The sequence below is a fragment of the Lynx rufus genome, unplaced genomic scaffold (genome assembly GCF_022079265.1).
Source record: "Lynx rufus isolate CCGP_SWC_20201006 ecotype Redwood Valley unplaced genomic scaffold, mLynRuf1.p SCAF_10, whole genome shotgun sequence".
Classification (NCBI taxonomy): domain Eukaryota; kingdom Metazoa; phylum Chordata; class Mammalia; order Carnivora; family Felidae; genus Lynx; species Lynx rufus.
This window is the reverse complement of record NW_025814824.1, coordinates 72,348,580-72,364,873: the sequence shown is the minus strand read 5'-3', so window position 1 is coordinate 72,364,873 and position 16,294 is coordinate 72,348,580. Positions and strand designations below refer to the sequence as shown.

Here is a 16,294-nt window from a genome sequence, read left to right as displayed (position 1 = left end):
ACTTTTCACCCCCATTACTTTTGTGACAGGAAGTTTGTACCTCTTAATCCCTTCACCTATTTTTTAAATATAGTGCTTCATGTTGAATTGAGACTATAGCAAGCCTTAATGACAACACATATTATACAGAGCCCGAAACCAAGTAACACCATTTTATAATTGCAGTATTTTAGTTCTTCTGGAAAGAAGTTCATGGATGTTTATAACTCTTTATTTAGTAGGTGTATATCCTCCATTGTCAGTCCCCTTCCACTGACTCTTTCATTCTGGGTCACAAATGTACATATCTTCCCTGGGCTTTAAAATATTTCCTTTTTTTGCTTCCCACTCAATCCACCTTACCACCTTCTCATGTCCTCTCATTGCCAAATTCTTGAAGAGCACAACCTATACTTTCTGCTCTTTTCTAGACATTGCTAGATTTAGGATTCCTCTCTATATTTCCATGAAACTGTACTCACAAACGTGATCAATGGTTTGGGGACTCAAATCCAAATCCAGTAGCTTCTCACTCTTCTTTCTGCTTGACCTGTAGTTACTTAACACCTTTTACAATTCTATGAAACAATGGCAATGAAAACACCATGAACTTGACACAAAAATCTCTACACAGATCAGGGAAACATAATTGAGTCCAGAAATAAGTTTGGGTGCATGTAGTCAGTTAATATAGGACAAAGGTGGACGTCACATTAAGTGGGAAAAGAATCCATCTATTTAATTAGTGGTCTGGTTATGCATCATGAAGAAAATGAGGTTGGACCTCTTCCTCATGCATCACACACAAAAAGTATATCTCAGATGGATTAAAGTTTTAAATGTGAGTAAAAGATGGGTGCCTGGGTGCCTCAGTTGGTCAAGTGTCTGACTCTTGATTTTGGCTCAGGTCATGATCTCACGGTTCGTGGGTTTGAGCCCTGCATCAGGCTCTGTGCTGACAGTGCAGAGCCTGCTTGGGATTCTCTCTCCCCACCCCCACTCTCTCTCTCTGCCCTCCACCACTTGCATTCTGTCTCAAAAATAAATAAATAAACATTAAAAAAATAAATGGAAAAAAGGAAAATTTAGGGGAATATATGTATAAACTGGGATAAAGGGAGAATTCTTAAGCAATTCAGAAAGCCCAGAATTTATCAAGGAAAACATAGATATGGATAGCTACATTAATATTTTTTTGTGTATGTTGAAAAACACCAAAATCAAAGTCAAAAGACTCATGGCAGGTTGGGAAAAATACTAGTAATACATGGTAATAGAGATTTAATGTCCTACAGATTGATTAAAAAAAAATTTTTTTTTAATGTTTACTTTTGAGACAGAAGGAGACAGAGCGCGAGTTGGGGAGGGGCAGAGAGAGAGGGAGACACAGAATCTGAAACAGGCTCCAGTCTCTGAGCTGTCAGCACAGAGCCCAATGTGGGGCTCTAACCCGCGAACCATGAGATCATGACCTGAGCCAAAGTCGGACGCTTACCCGACTGAGCCACCCAGGCACCCCTACAGATTGATTTTTAAAAAGTCAAATTTTGTTTAAATATTTTTTTGTTTATTTATTTATTTTTGAGGCGGGGGGAGAGCCCACAAGTAGGGGAGGGGCAGAGAGAGAGTGTGAAGCAGGTTCTAGGCTCTGCACTATCAGCACAGAGCCTGTCACCGGGTTCAAACTCATGAACCGTGAGATCATGATTTGAGCCAAAGTAAGTCGCTTAACCAACTGAGCCATCCAGGTGCCCCCTAAAAAGTCAAATTTTAAGTGTGTGAGGACATAATGAGGCAATTTATAGAAAAGGAAATGCAAATGTCCAATAAATGTGGAAGACAGAGTGATACAAATTAAGGCAATTAGGAGATACCATTTTTCACTGAGGTTGGCAAAACATAAGCATTGATGAGCTGGTAGAAATATGAATCTCTGCAGTTTTTACGAATTCAGTCCAACAATATCCATTAAAATGAAAAACGTATTTATATTTGGCCTTGAAATCTCACATTTGGTAATCTGCCTCCAAGAAATAAGGACAATGGTATGTAAGTATGTGTGTACAAGGATCTTTGCTGTTTCTTTGTTTGTCTTAAATGTAAGAGAGGAGAGGCATGGAGTGTGTCCCTTAGAATTGGGGGGCTGAGCCCAGAAACAGATCTTACAGACAAGTATTCTTCAGAATCGATCCTCATCTTATTACTTATTATTCAGTTCTTCTTTTCCTTGCTTCTTTTACCTTTATGGCAAGTTTGATTTGTCACATAATAATAGAAATATTTTAGAATCTCTTATTTTTATTCTATTTTTGTCATCTTTTCCTTAGTTTTCAGCAGGTTTCACTCTTACATGTTATTTGATACATAAAAGATAATGGCTGTTATCTTTCAAGTGTAAGTTATGTGACTTTTTCAAGTTCTTTTTTTCTTGGATTCTACTTTATCTAGAATAATAACTACAGTCTCTACTTTTTGTTTAATTTACATTTGCTTTATATTTCCTTGTCCATCTTTTGATAAATCTGTGTCATTTTTATGTTTTTCAAGGTTTTGGGATGTCACAGATGACATTAAAAATTTTTTTTTCAATGTTATTTACTTTTGAGAGACAGAGCATGAGTAGGGAAGGGACAGAGAGAGAGGGAGACACAGAATTCAAAGCAGGCTCCAGGCTCTGAGCTGTCAGCACACAACCTGACTTGGGGCTCGAACCCACAAACCATGAGATCATGACTTGAGCCAAAGTCAGACACCCAACTGACTGAGCCATCCAGGCGCCCCACACATCACATTTTAAGTTATACTTATGGTTTTCTCTAAGCTTTTTAAAAGCATTTTTTAAGCTGTAATTCTCTATTTGTCAACGATGGGATTTAAGTAGTGGGATTTACTTTTCTTACTGAATATGAGGAATTCAGAAAACCTCTGATTCCTCCTGTTCTTGACAGAGCAGTTGAAAAGCTGCAATTCTGGGTGCATCTGGTATGTAGCTGCATCCTCATCTTTATACAAGGGAAACATTTCTTATCAACCTACGAGCTGGAAGGAGTCAGAAAATTGGGATATTTAGCTTCATGCACCTTCATTCCAGGGAGGACCATCTCTCCTGCTGTTCGTTTCGGGTCTCCCTGCTGGCAGTGGGTCTGGCAGATCTGGGGCTCTTCCAAAGGAGGTGTGACAAGATCAGAGTTAGCGGTGTGAGCTCTGGGGTCACTCCACCAGGACTTGCATCCTGACTTCATCACTTACTGGAAGAAGAAAGGGGAGGGAATGGCAATAGCAGAATTCTAAAAGGTGGTTTTGAGGATTAAGTGACACAATCCATACCCCTGCTATATACTAAATGCTCATTAAATGTCAGCTGCTATTCTTATTTTTATCATCATGATCATGATCATCATCATCATGGACTGATGAACTTTCAGGATCATTTCTGCCAGAGTTTAACAAAGTAGAAACACAATGGTTGCTCTCTCCTCCTCTAGAACTTTCTGCTCAGTTTTCCCACAGACCAAGCATATGCTGGAGCCTGGGAGGCTCAGTCAGTTAAGTGTCTGACTTTGGCTCAGGTCATGATCTCACAGTTCATGAGTTTGAGCCCCGCGTTGGGCTCTGTGCTGACAGCTCAGAGCCTGGAGCCTGCTTCGGATTCTGTGTCTTCCTTTCTCTCTACCCATCCCCTGCTCTCACTCTGGTCTTCCTCCCTCTCTCAGTGAAAAAAAAAGCATTAAAAGAAAAGAGTAAACTTACTGTCACAGAGCAGAAACTGAGACTTTCTTCAGTTGGCTCATTTCTCTCATATAACATAAGGGGCAAGTCCTTACCACCTCCAGAAAGAGTCTTCCACAGAGTCCTCTGTTAAAGAACCTTCTTTCTTCCCATGTCCCTCTGTGAAGTCCCCATGGCTCCTGGTTCCCACTCAGTTTTCTTGGAAAATGCAACCTCATTTCAGGAGAAAGAGAAGTTATAGTCCCCAGGATCTTTGAAATGCACCTTTACCGTCTCCTGGATGCTGGTGCAGGCATACTCTGTTCCTACTTTGCCAGCTTCAAAGGCAGGAAAGGGTCTGGCCTGTCATCGTGGTAGATGGTGAGTTCCCTTCTTCTGAGTTAACTTCCCTCCAACAAGAGCCATGGCTCATTCAGAGCCACAGTTCCCTAAGCAGCAAATGTACTTCATCATCCAGCCCAAGAGTCAGCAAATTTTTTAATTAAATAGAATCATATATTGAGTCATTATATATACATATACATATATACAGTCTGTGTATATATGTATATGTTATATATATATATGTATATACACAGTCTATACATACATATTATATATTTAAATATACAATATGTATGTGTATATGTAATATATATAACATATATAATAACATATATAAATATAATATGTATTATATATATATGATCTATTTCTGAGCTAATTCTTCCTTTCTATGAATCTCTGTTCAGATCTTGGGTGTATCACTGATTATGTTTCTGTGTTTTTATAATCTATTTCAGTAGAGAACAGAGCTAGTTTCCCCTTCAGTGCTTTTGTTTTTCGAAATTGTGTAGCCATTTGTGACCGGATTTTAGGTTAACCCCCCCATACATATCTAGATCCTCCTTCTCTTCATTAGAGGCTAGAGAAGACAACATTCAAGTTCCCAACCTCCTTTGTTGTCTTTGGGGGACAGAGGATACAGTTCTGGTGAATTAGGTTGAAATGAGATCTACTTGTGGACTTTTTTGGGAAAGTTTTCACTTTGCTGATAAAGGGTACAATTGGGGCTGTTGCCTCCTTTCCCTTTCTTCTTGTCTTGCAAGCAGCTGTGTTGTGGCCATTTTTTTTAATTGGAGAGAGAGAGAATCTTTTCATTTTTTCTGAATTTTTTTGAGAGAGAGCATGAGGATGCATGAGCTGGGGGGAGAGGGGAAAGGAGAGAGAGAGGGAATCTTAAGCAGGCTCCATACCCAGCTTGATCCCAAGACCCTGAGATCATGACCTCAGCTGAAATTAAGAGTCAGATACCTAACTGACTAAGCCACCCAGCCACCTGGGAATCTTTTTTTTTTTTTTAAGTTTATTTATTTATTATTTTAAGAGAGAGAGAGAGAATCTCAAGGAGGCTCTGCACTGTCAGGGTAGAGCCCAATGTGGGGCTTGAAATCAGTGGGGCTTGAACTCAGGAACTATGAGACCATGACCTGAGCTGAAGTCAGATGCTTAGCGAAAGAATATTAAGCAGCCTCCACACTTAGTGTAGAGCCCAATGTGGGGCTCAATCCCATGACCCTGGGATCATGACCTGAACTGAAATCAAGAGTTGGACGCTCAACAAACTGAGCCTCCCTGGCATCCCATGACAGCCATTTCAAGCATGAGAATCGTTTTGTCATGTTAAGAAGTAAAGTCAGTTAAACACGGGGCTTTGTACAGCTCTGTGGAATGAGAAGGCTATTTTATAAAATATCCTTTCTCTAGAACTGTAGGGAAAATTAGGCAAAATGTGGCCAAAATCCTGAGAATGAGTTTCATTAATTCATCCATTTAACAAAGCTTGATTGAGTCTTTCCTGCATGATGTTTGTGTGCATAGAAAATGATCTTGTTGGGGTGTCTGGTTGGCTCAGTTGGAAGAGCACGTGACTCTTGATCTTGGGTTGGGAGTTCAAGCCCCATGTTGGGTATAGAGATTACTTAAATAGATCAATAATCTTAAAGAAAATAAGCTCATTGTCAACGATTGATGGGTGCACAGATAAGGAGCAAGAAATCAACCTGGATGATGGTTTCTATTTTCCACCTGAGTGAATAACATTCAAGTCTGGGTGATAGACACCTGCTTCTCATGGACTCTACAAGAACAATTTCCCAGCACAAGCTGTTTGCATTTCCTAAGCTCTAGTGTCCACCCAATCCCTAACTTCCGAGGATGACTCTTCCTGTCTCAAATTGCCTTGCATAGAGAACATTCCCTTCCAGTAAGCCTGGCCATCTACTGGGGAGCAGGTGGCAGCAGGAACCATGCTTGGAGCCTGTGCTATTACTACAGGGGCCTGAGAGAGGCCAAGGGTACAATGATGCCATGAATAGCAGGCACTGTTGAGTGTATGCTTTGAATTCAGGAGGGACGAGGCCACTTGAGGCTGGGGGTTTGGAGACAAGTTCACAATGAAAGTGGCATGTGTTCTCCTGTTCTTGGAATTATGGCTAAAGTTCCACAGAGCTAAACAATTCACCCAAAGCATAAGCAAAACAGGCCTTTATGGGGAAAATGGAAACTGGCTGGTAGGTGTACTTCACACCACAGATATGCTGGGAGTCCTCCTGGAGTGGCGGCTGGTAGGGACAAGTGGTTTGTCAAAGTGATTAGCAATGTTGCTTACAAGCCAAGGCTGAGTCACCTTCATTGGAGCCTGGTGTCCCAGGGAAGGCTGAATCATGCACTTCCCCTCTTTATCACCAGAACCCTGACCTGTCTTCAGAAGTTTTCTGAGGACCTCCAACACCAGGACCCACTGAGGTGTGGAGAGATGGTCTGGATTTGTAAGTTTGGAATGTCAAGGCCTGAACTTGTTCTGGGGCTATAATGTTCTGGTACTAGGCAAGATAATTGAGGTGTTTGTTGTTGTATTCTTTGTATATTACTCAACATTCCAGCAGGTGGCCAAGCCTCTGTGCTCCCATGCCACAAGGCCTATAGAAGAAGTATCCACCCCCTTTCCTGACTTTTCCCCCTTTATCCTGAAGGATTTGAGCACATTATGCTAGGGAAAGGAGCTGTAGAGTGCCTTTGAGGGGTAGGGTTTCTAGTTGTGAAAGAGCAAAGATTTTTTTCCCCAAGAGAAGGAATGGATGTCCACAGTTTCTGTAAATACAGGTTTCCCCCATTATCCAAAAGTGGAGCGTTCCTCTGAAAATTTTCAGAAGCTGAAATGGCATAAAGGGAAGAAGCAATTACCATGAATTTATATGAAAAAACTTTAGAGCATCCCCAGACCCCAAAAATAACCTCTCTCAGGCTTTTCTGATACCTTAGGGCACATCTTGCTAACGGAAGCACAGAATAAGTCAAAATAGAGCACAGATGCTCACAGACACAGCTCAGAACTCAGGTGGCTGGATGCTGAGATGCTGAGTGTAGTTTCCAGGGAAGGAGCTTGGCGGGTGACTCACTGCTCAGCGTGTGTGCTGCCTCTGTAAAGGCTCACTGAAGGGCCCCTGGGTGGCAAAGTTGGTTGAGCCTCTGACTCTTGATCTTGGCTCAGGTCACGATCTCATGGTTTGTGAGTTTGAACCCCACATCAGGTTCTGCGCTGATGGCGTGGAACCTGCTTGGGATTCTCTCTTTCCTTCTCTCCGTGCCCCTCCCCTGCTTGTGTGCTCTCCCTCTCCCCCAAAATAAATAAATAAACTTAAAAAAAAATGATAAAGGCTCACTGCAAAACAAATGCTATTTTTGCTTTTTGCCCTTTTTCATGAAATTAAAAAAAAAAAGGTTTACTTCAGTTAGGATAAAACAGGTACTAATGTAGGTCTTTCATGAAAGCCCAGTGGCCTAACATGAACTTTCAAAAAGTAGAGCATTCCTGTCATGGGTCTCTGTGGTCCATCCTCCACAGAACCTCAGGAAGATGCCAAGCTGTCCAGTGGCAATAAGTCCATGTTAAATATAGGAAGGTCTTCCTGGACTCTGGGTCCTGGGGCTCTCAGCCATGGAAAAAGGCCACCCAACTTCAAGGATCAATGTAAGTTTGGCCTATGGGGATCTTGGATCGTGGAAGACATGTTGATGAAGGGTTGACCCATGGGTCAAATCTGGCCCACCATCTATTTTTGTATGACCAGTCAGCTGCTTTCAAGCAATAATGGCAGAGTTGAGTAGTTGTGACAGACACCCATCTGGGCTGCAAAACCTGAAATATTTGCTCTCTGATCCTTTATGGAAAAATAGGTTGCCAGCCCTTTGTGTACACCAGTGACCAGAGATGCCTCCTGAATGTTTTGCTTCACATCACAACTCCTGATCATTAACTCTTGGAGAGGTGATGGCAGTGGGAGATGAGAGGAGAAGAGAACCCTGTCAATCTCTGAAATTAAATTTCCTGCAAGCTGGAGGGAACAAGGGCTCAGTGTCATACATACCTTAATTTTATGTAATTTTGTATAATTTTATGAATCTTGCACATTCAGGTTTGAGTTTACAAATCATCCTTATCATGTGTCAGCTCCTAGGCCTCCTGTTTGACAATCATGCCTTTCGTTTTATTGACCCGATTCTGGAAGTAACATCCATAGGTCTCCTCCATCTCTGTACGTCCAAAGCCTACCATCAGGTCCCAACTTAAATGTTCACTCCTAGAAGTCTTTTTTTTTTTTTTCTTCATGTTTATTTGTTTATTTTTGAGAGAGAGAGAGAGAGAGCATGCACATAGGGTAGGGACAAAGAGAGAGAGGGAGACAGAGAATCCTAAGCAGGCTCTGAGCTGTCAGCACAGGCCCAATGCGGGGTTCGAATTCACAAACCGTGAGATCATGACCTGAGCCAAAATTAAGAGTTGGATGCTTAGCTGACTGAACCACCCAGGCACACCTAGCCTTGGAAGTCTTACTTTGTTTTTTTCGACTTGCAAGTCCACCTAACAAGATTTTTCAAAACAAATTTGCTTCCAGATATCCTGACTGGTTTGCCTCAGACAGTTGGACCATTTCTCCCAAATTAAAAAAGTTGAGATGTGATGTCTCCCTTCTCTCAATTCCTATTGCAGTCTAATGCACATAATCACATTATGGTAATTTGTGTGCATTCCTTGTTAGTTTCTGGAGTGCAGGGACTGAGTCTTAGGCAGTTAAGCCATACTGGACAAGAACCTGCTTGATCTGAGTTCAAATTCTGACTCCTCCACTAGCGGTAAGACCACGGGCATATCATTAACATCTTTGGGCTTCAGCTTTATCATCTAAAATATTCCAGTAATACTCTCTGTGCCTCCAGAGATGGGAGGATTAGTTGAAATAGTGCCATAAAAATGCTTTTTGAGAATCACTACCCTTTGCAGTTCAACCCAGAGCCTGGAGTGCAGGAGGTAAAATCACCAAAATGCGTGTGTGTGGCAGTCACCTTAGGGGCAAGATAAGGCCCTGACGGGGAACAGGAACTTGGCACCAGCCTTTCTTCCTCCTTCTGAGGGTTGTGACTCATCCTGAGAATCAGTAGCATTCCCTTGACCCCCACCTCAACCCTCACAATCACATCATAATCACATGATCATGGCTGTGCTGGGAACACCCAGGAGGAGGGGAGGGAAGAGCTTGAGTTGGTTCCCTGGTGGGACTGTAAAGGCCAGGGAGAGGGGAGGCTTGCAGAGGCTCCAAAGCAGAGGAGGCTGAGCAGGGCTCCTGAATGCGTCAGCTGCTGCTGCAGGCTGGTGCCCAGCCTACCCTCAACCCTTTCTGAGCAATCTGGCCTCGGGTGCTCGGTCACAGTGCCACCGCTGGTAATGAGACTTAGCAGGAGGAAAAGCCGCTCGTGCTTGGTCCTAGCTTTTGTGTAATCTCATTGGAAATGGAGCCAACTGCCTGGAGAGGCCAGGCAAGTCTCAGGATGTACATCCTGCAGAGACAGGATAATTAACGATTCAAAATCCTCCAGATTTATTTATTTTAAATAACCAAAGATTGTTTGTACTTCTTCCTATGACACATGCTCTGTGCACTTATTTTGATCATTTCCTTTGTCTATTTAGTTGGTTCATCCCTCAGAGCCTGCTCCATCTGGGGGATGTTGCCTCTGTCAGAAGGAGTGGGGGGATCAAAGTTTGGGAGCCAGGAATCCTGTTTTCTGGCTCTTGCTCTAATCGAACTTTTCCACTCATTACTATCCCTTTACCCAATGAAAGACTCTCAAATAGAGGCTTTGTCTGCCTCTAGGACAGCTGTGAGGGAGTCCCCGAGGGAGGAGTGTTGACAGGAACCAGGCTGGCTCTGCACCAGTTCCTCATCTAAGACCACTTACAGGAAATCATTTTGATGTGAGGGCAGACCAGTCCTGGGAGGAGGCTCTCACCTGCCATTTTTCGTGCCCACACCGTTACTGCCTAGGGTCTCCCTGCTTCCAGATATGTTCGATAGACTGTGTGCCTGGTGGCTGGGGCAGATCCACTTTTAGGAGAACTTTGTTCTGGCTGCATCCTCTGCCTTCTGCGGGCCGTCATATGTGGCTATCTCTCTTCTTCTTGTCAAATCTCTCCTTTATGGAAACTCCCTATCAGCATTAAAACATGCTCTTTTCTTTCATGCCCCTCCAAAAACCCCAGAAAACCAAAACAATTCTCCTGAGACCCCATGCCCCTCTTTAGATGCACCCCACTTTCTCTTCTCTCCTTTGTAATCAGCCTTCTTGATATTGAGTATCTTTGTGTCCATTCCACCCCCATTCTACCTGCAACCCACAGCAACCTGGCTTCCACTGGAACTGCTCTTGTGAAGCTTGTGTCTTCACCGTCAGCTTGTTTGATCTCTGTTGACTCCTCTCCCTTTCTTGAAACATGCTTTCATTGGCTTCTGGGATATCTCACAATCCTGGGTTTTTCTCTTCCATCTCTAATCACTTTTCTTGGCCTCTTTTTCAACGACTTCTCTATCCAGTCTTTTCTATCAGAGTTCTTCAGAGCTCTGTCCTAGACCCTCTTCTCATCCAACACTCATTCCTCAAGAAGTTGCAGCTACTTCTTTGGCTTCAAATAGCATAAGAGAGCTCAGTCCTTATAGCAGAATGGCCCCGCTGCAGTGTTGGAGCTATTGACTTTGACGTCCAAGACCAGGTTGCATCAAGGTTGGATAGGCCCAAAGAAGAGGGAAGATGGGGTTTCAACCCATAGATCACTGAAAAAGCAGCCCAGTCAAATATCTTTCCTCATCTGAGAAAGTCACTCATTGGGGCAGTCAAGGTGGCCTAGACCACAATGGAGTTAGATTAGCCTGGGGATCCTGATTGGCCAGGGGCTTTCAGGCCAGAACCCCTCGGTGTGATAGGTTAGCCTTAGCTCTTAAAGATATGTTATCAATATGACTCCATTCGTATGAAATATCCAGAGTAAGCAAATGCATAGAGACAGAAAGCAGATCAGTGGCTGTCAGCATCCAGGGGAGGGGGAATGGGGAGTGGCTGCTCAGTGGGTTTGAGGTTTCTTTTGGGGATGATAAAAATACTCTGCAACTAGAGAGTGGTGGAGGTTGCACAAGACTGTAAATGTACTACACGTCCCTAATGGTATAAAAAAATATATTGGGGGTTTACTCCGGAAGAGGAGCCACCACTGCCGAGCCAAGTCACATAGCCCAGGGATGTGTTCAGGGTCAGCTGTGACAGGTGGATGAGGAGCTCTAAAATGTAAATGACTCTTCTCACCAAAAGGACTCAAAACCATACAGTCCCCCAAGATAGTGTTCAGAATGTGCTATTTCACAAGATAACTAGAGGATTTCTAAACTATATTAATTAACAGTACACTACAGGTGTGTAGTGTGACAGTAGAGTACAGGTTGAAAGTTGAATACCTTTTTTTTTTTTTTTTTTTAAATTTTTAATGTTGAGCTAGAGCTTGAGCGGGTTAGGGGCAGAGAGAGAGGGAGACACAGAATCTGAAGCAGGCTCCAGGCTCTGAATTGTCAGCACAGAGCCTGATGCAGGCCTTGAACTCACGAACTGGGAGATCATGACCTGAGCCGAAGTCAGATGCTTAACTGACTGAGCCACCCGGGTGCCCCTTATGACACACTCTTTTTCCCCTTCACAAATCTATTTTTCTGTGACTATGATGAAGTCAGATTGGATGGATGAAGTCAGTTTTGGTGGAGCATTCTGGTAGCCTGAACGAGGTTGGGGAAGGAGGCTGATTTGACATATTTAAGGATTTGAGCTGGCAGGACCCTGTAACCATTTGGAGAAGTCGAGAATTACCCTTGACCAGTGAAGTGAGTGAACAAACACTACCGTGTGGTGGTTTTCCACAGATGTTGTTTTGTGGTTTTCACAACAACCCTACGAGGGGAGCCAGTGGAACCAGGATTTGAGCTAAATATGTCTACCTGTGGAGTCTGCTAAATCCTACGGTGTGTGTGAATGTGTGTGAGCCCTCAAATCAGAAAGGGAGGGATTGGCTGGGGGAGGGGAGAGCTGCTGGTGCCCCAGGGGTTCCGCCTGCCATTGCTGAGCCAAATCTGTGATTTCTCTCACTGTGCCTGCAGTCCAGTGTGGCTTTGGGAGACGTGGTCTACACACTCATCTTGCAACCTTCTACCACCTTGACATGTTATCTATCCTGCTGATAACAAAATGTGAGAGAACCATACTGGCGAGTGAAAGTTCTAGAGTTGGCTTGCTTGTCAATTTTCCCCTTGCACTTGTAATCCCTGCTTCATTTCCTGACTTGTAAACAGGCGGGATAGGAGCAGGTGACTGACAAGTGCGATAACCAAAGAGCTCTGCTGTGCTCAGCGTATCCTGTTATTGTGAATCTCAAGTCCTGCTCTGGCGCCGACCGCCCTATTTTCCCTTTTTTTTTTCTGGCGCACTCGCAAGATCATGTGCCTTGGAACCAGCACTGGATTCAAATCCTGGTTCTAACACCAAACTTCAGTTTTCCAATGTGCCTGGAAATAAATAGAAATATTGAACTTGGAGTCATTTTTGAGGGCTATGTGAGATCATGGAAAAGCACCCAGTTGTTTTCTTGGCTTTTGGTAGGCACTTAAGAAATTATCTTTCTTTCCTTTTTTAAATGTTAATTTATTTTTGAGAGAGTATGTGAGCAGACGAGGGGTAGAGAGAGAGGGAGACACAAAATCTGAAGCAGGCTCCAGGCTCTGAGTTGTCAGTACAGACCCGACGTGGGGCTCGAACTCATGAACCACGAGATCATGACCTGAGCCGAAGTCAGACGCTCAACCGACTGAGCCACCCAGGCACCTGAAGAAATTATCTTTCTTCTCTTCCCTGTACCCCTTGGTTCCCCATCCCATCCCAGCTGTTTTAATTTTAGCACTTAACCCAGACTAAGCATTTGACTGTGAGACTGTCTCCATATGACATGGTGCTCAGAGTGGAGGCAGTGTGGTGTCATGAAGAATATGGTTCAGCCCGAAACAGAGGAGGCAGGCCCCTGTCTCTTCCTGACTGACTGGAACAGGAAGGTTGCGGAGCTCTGAAGGAAATTCTACCTTTTCCCTCCTCTCTTCCGAAGTACACTCTGGTTTGGGCCTTGGTTGGCACAAGTTACTCTACAGGCTTTGCCCCACTGTTTCCCTCATTCCTGCATCAGGATTGAAGGCGGGGGTCCAGACTTGGGAGAAAGATAAAATATGTACTTAGCTCCTGGGGCAACCAATATCCTGAATCTGGTACTTTCTCTCCTTGAGGTTAGCTTTCCTTGCAGTGCGCTGATCTCTCCATCTTTCCCTAAACACACACACACACACACACACACACACACACCCCTACTCCCAAACCTCAGCTTCCAGAAAGGGGCAAGCCAGCCCTGCTCCAGTCCTGCCACAGCATATTAGGACATGGTTGCCCAAGAAATGTTCAGCAGAGCAGCCAGCAGTAGAGTCAAAGGACAGCTCCTTGCCTTCATTTATTAACCTGAATAAAGGAAGTCAGCTTGGCACTTGATTACAGTATTTCTGTATTTCTTCCTTTCCTTCTATATCAGCCACTTGAGCAAGAGAACTCAGAACAACAACATCAGCTAGCATAAAAAAGTGTATGGTATGGCTTTTGGAACTAGTCTAAGTTCTGTATTAATGTGTATTAACTCATTAGTGACAACTCTATGAGTTAGGAACAGTTACTATTCCCATTTTACAAATGAAGAAACAGAGGCATCGGAAAGGTCAAGTCTCTCATCCAAGGTCATACAATTAGTGATAAATGAAGAATCAGAGGACATTTAATTCTATATCGTGGGCTTTTAACATTACACGAATGCAGAATAGGACATAACATGACTTTAAGTCAAGTGTTGAGGTCTGAATTTTGGGTCATGACATAGGAATCAATAGTTCCTGGGATGCAATCAGGATCTTTTGAATGAAACTTGTTATTTGCACTTTTCTATAATCAGAGTATGTGGTTTGGGATATATATTGGAAAATATAACTTGCCCCAACATATTTGAGGATGTTATAAAAATTAGGACCTTTATATAAAATATTCAAGTTTATTCTAACAAAAAACCACAAAATTTCATTCTTATTCTGGGTTCTACTTATACCTTCAAAGCATGACCTACATAGAGGACAGGGGTGACCCCAAAGCCATAGTCCTTATATACAGAGAAATTTAAAAGACCACATAAAAAGCTTCTGCTTTTAAACTTACATGTTGTCCCAGGTAAAGGGTGTATTCCAGTCCCTTAGTGGATACTTAAAAACCAAGAGGGGAAAATTACTTTCAACCTTAAGATTTAGAGAGAGAGGCCAAAATGTTTGGGTATCTCCGCCTATACATACAGTAGCATAATGAGTGAACATGACCATGTGGTTATCCCCATACTGTCTCAGATTTTGTTGGGCTGGGCCTGCATTCCCTGAACATGGCTGTGACCTTCTTCTGGATATTGCTGCCTGGAGGCCTTCCAAGGGCATTCCTGGTGACATTCCTATACCACATACAAATGCTTCTTACAGCACAGGCTCTGTTATGACACGGACCTCAACAAACATAGGGGCTCCACAATTATTTCTCCCCATCGAGGTAAGTATGATTGAGCACATGTCTTTGCCCTGGTGACTGGAGAAACAGACTGATTAACTGGCATGAATGTTGAAACAGGAAAGTTATGTTATCAGAAAAAAATCAGTTCTAACCACAAAGATGGTGAAAGTCAATTTGAAAACATAATGCAGTGTGGTTGAAAGGAGAATATAATAATATTAATCAGTGATTATTGAGTCCCCTCACAGTGTATTTTATTTAATTTTCACAATGAGCCCTATAAACTGGGTGCTAAAATAACCTCCATTTTTATGGGTGGGGCAATTTAGGCTTTGAAGGTTGAAATAACTTGCCCACAGTTACAAAGATCGTCAGTGGTGGAGCTGGAATTCAAATCCAGGATGTCTAACTCTGATGTTCACATTCTTAACTGCTAAGCAATGCTTCTGGGCCCTCCACATGGCTGTTACTCTTCTGAAGCCTGGTTGAGTTAATGGTATTATCTCCCAGTTGGTCACCCAAACCCCAGAGTTACCTTTCAGTCGTCTCCCTCCATTTCCCTCACATCTACTATTTGTTTAACATGTATACTGGGGCTCTCCCATGTGCCAGGTAGCATGGATAGAATGGAGGACAAGGCAGTAAAGGTTCCTGCCTGAGTTAAGCCAATCTTCTCTTTCAGACCCTTCTGACTTATGAAGGGTCTTTAACCTCATGGCAGCCTACCAGCAGCTTCCCGGTGGGTGTGAACACATGTTGCATTTGAAAGCTGAATGTCATGGGTGCCCTAGAACAGACCCAAGTCATGTGTTGTCTTATCTCATCCCTCACTGGGCAGTGAAACCCTTCTCCCTACACTACCAATGTATCAAGTACTGCATTTTGCAAAGTACTTCCATATACGCTACCTGATTTGCTCTAAAAATTCTCGGATATGTGTGCTGATTATCTCCAGTTTACAGAAAAGACAAAATCGGAAATTATACAACTAAAACAGAAAAGATGGGACTGGAGGAGAAATTGAACTGATTAGTCTGGTGCAAAGTTGTTTAGCTTTTTCCCCATGGAACATTTATGATCCTCTCTCCCACCCTCACCCCTACCCCCATTTGCTTTCTCCTGTAACAAAGTCTTTAGTTCTGTGTTTTCCAGGTCAAACATTGGGCTCTATGCCCTTTAGTCTCCATGTTCTCCCAGCTTATTTTTCAGTTAGGCTTTCTTACAAGGCTAACAGGGGGGCTGTGGTTCAGCTTGAAGGTCAACACTACTTGAAAGGAATGGGCATTTTGCCCTGAGGTTTGCCACATAACTTGAACTTTTTTTTACATTGTTAGAGAAAAGGATTGAGAAGTCTTGTCAAGCCTTAAGGGCCAATCGTCTTTTGTAAGGAGATTTCACTGCTTCAGGGCTGTTGAAGTGAGAAGTGAAGTCTTGGGGTGTGGTGGGGTGCCATGAGTGGCAGGGAGGTTGGCAGAAGTGAGAACTGTGTATTCCATTGGGATCTTCCTATTCAATTAGCACACAGAAATGTATGGTATTTGCTGATGAGTTCTAGATCTTCATGCCACTAAATAATTCCTTTTAAAACTCAGGATAAATCTCA

General features: G+C 43.1%; 1 protein-coding gene across 15 annotated transcripts in view; it reads left to right on the top strand.

The window, feature by feature from the left end:
- Positions 1–16,294, top strand: part of SUSD1 (sushi domain containing 1) — a 287,713-nt gene that overhangs the window by 172,453 nt on the left and 98,966 nt on the right. The window contains exon 16 of one of the 15 annotated variants that reach the window (XM_047067776.1): positions 14,538–14,695. The exons of the other annotated variants lie outside the window; for them this stretch is intronic. Coding sequence (XP_046923732.1) covers positions 14,538–14,680 — 143 coding nt within the window. The 3' untranslated portion in view covers positions 14,681–14,695. Of the gene's footprint in view, positions 1–14,537; positions 14,696–16,294 lie in introns of those variants that run through there. 15 annotated transcript variants of the gene reach the window in all.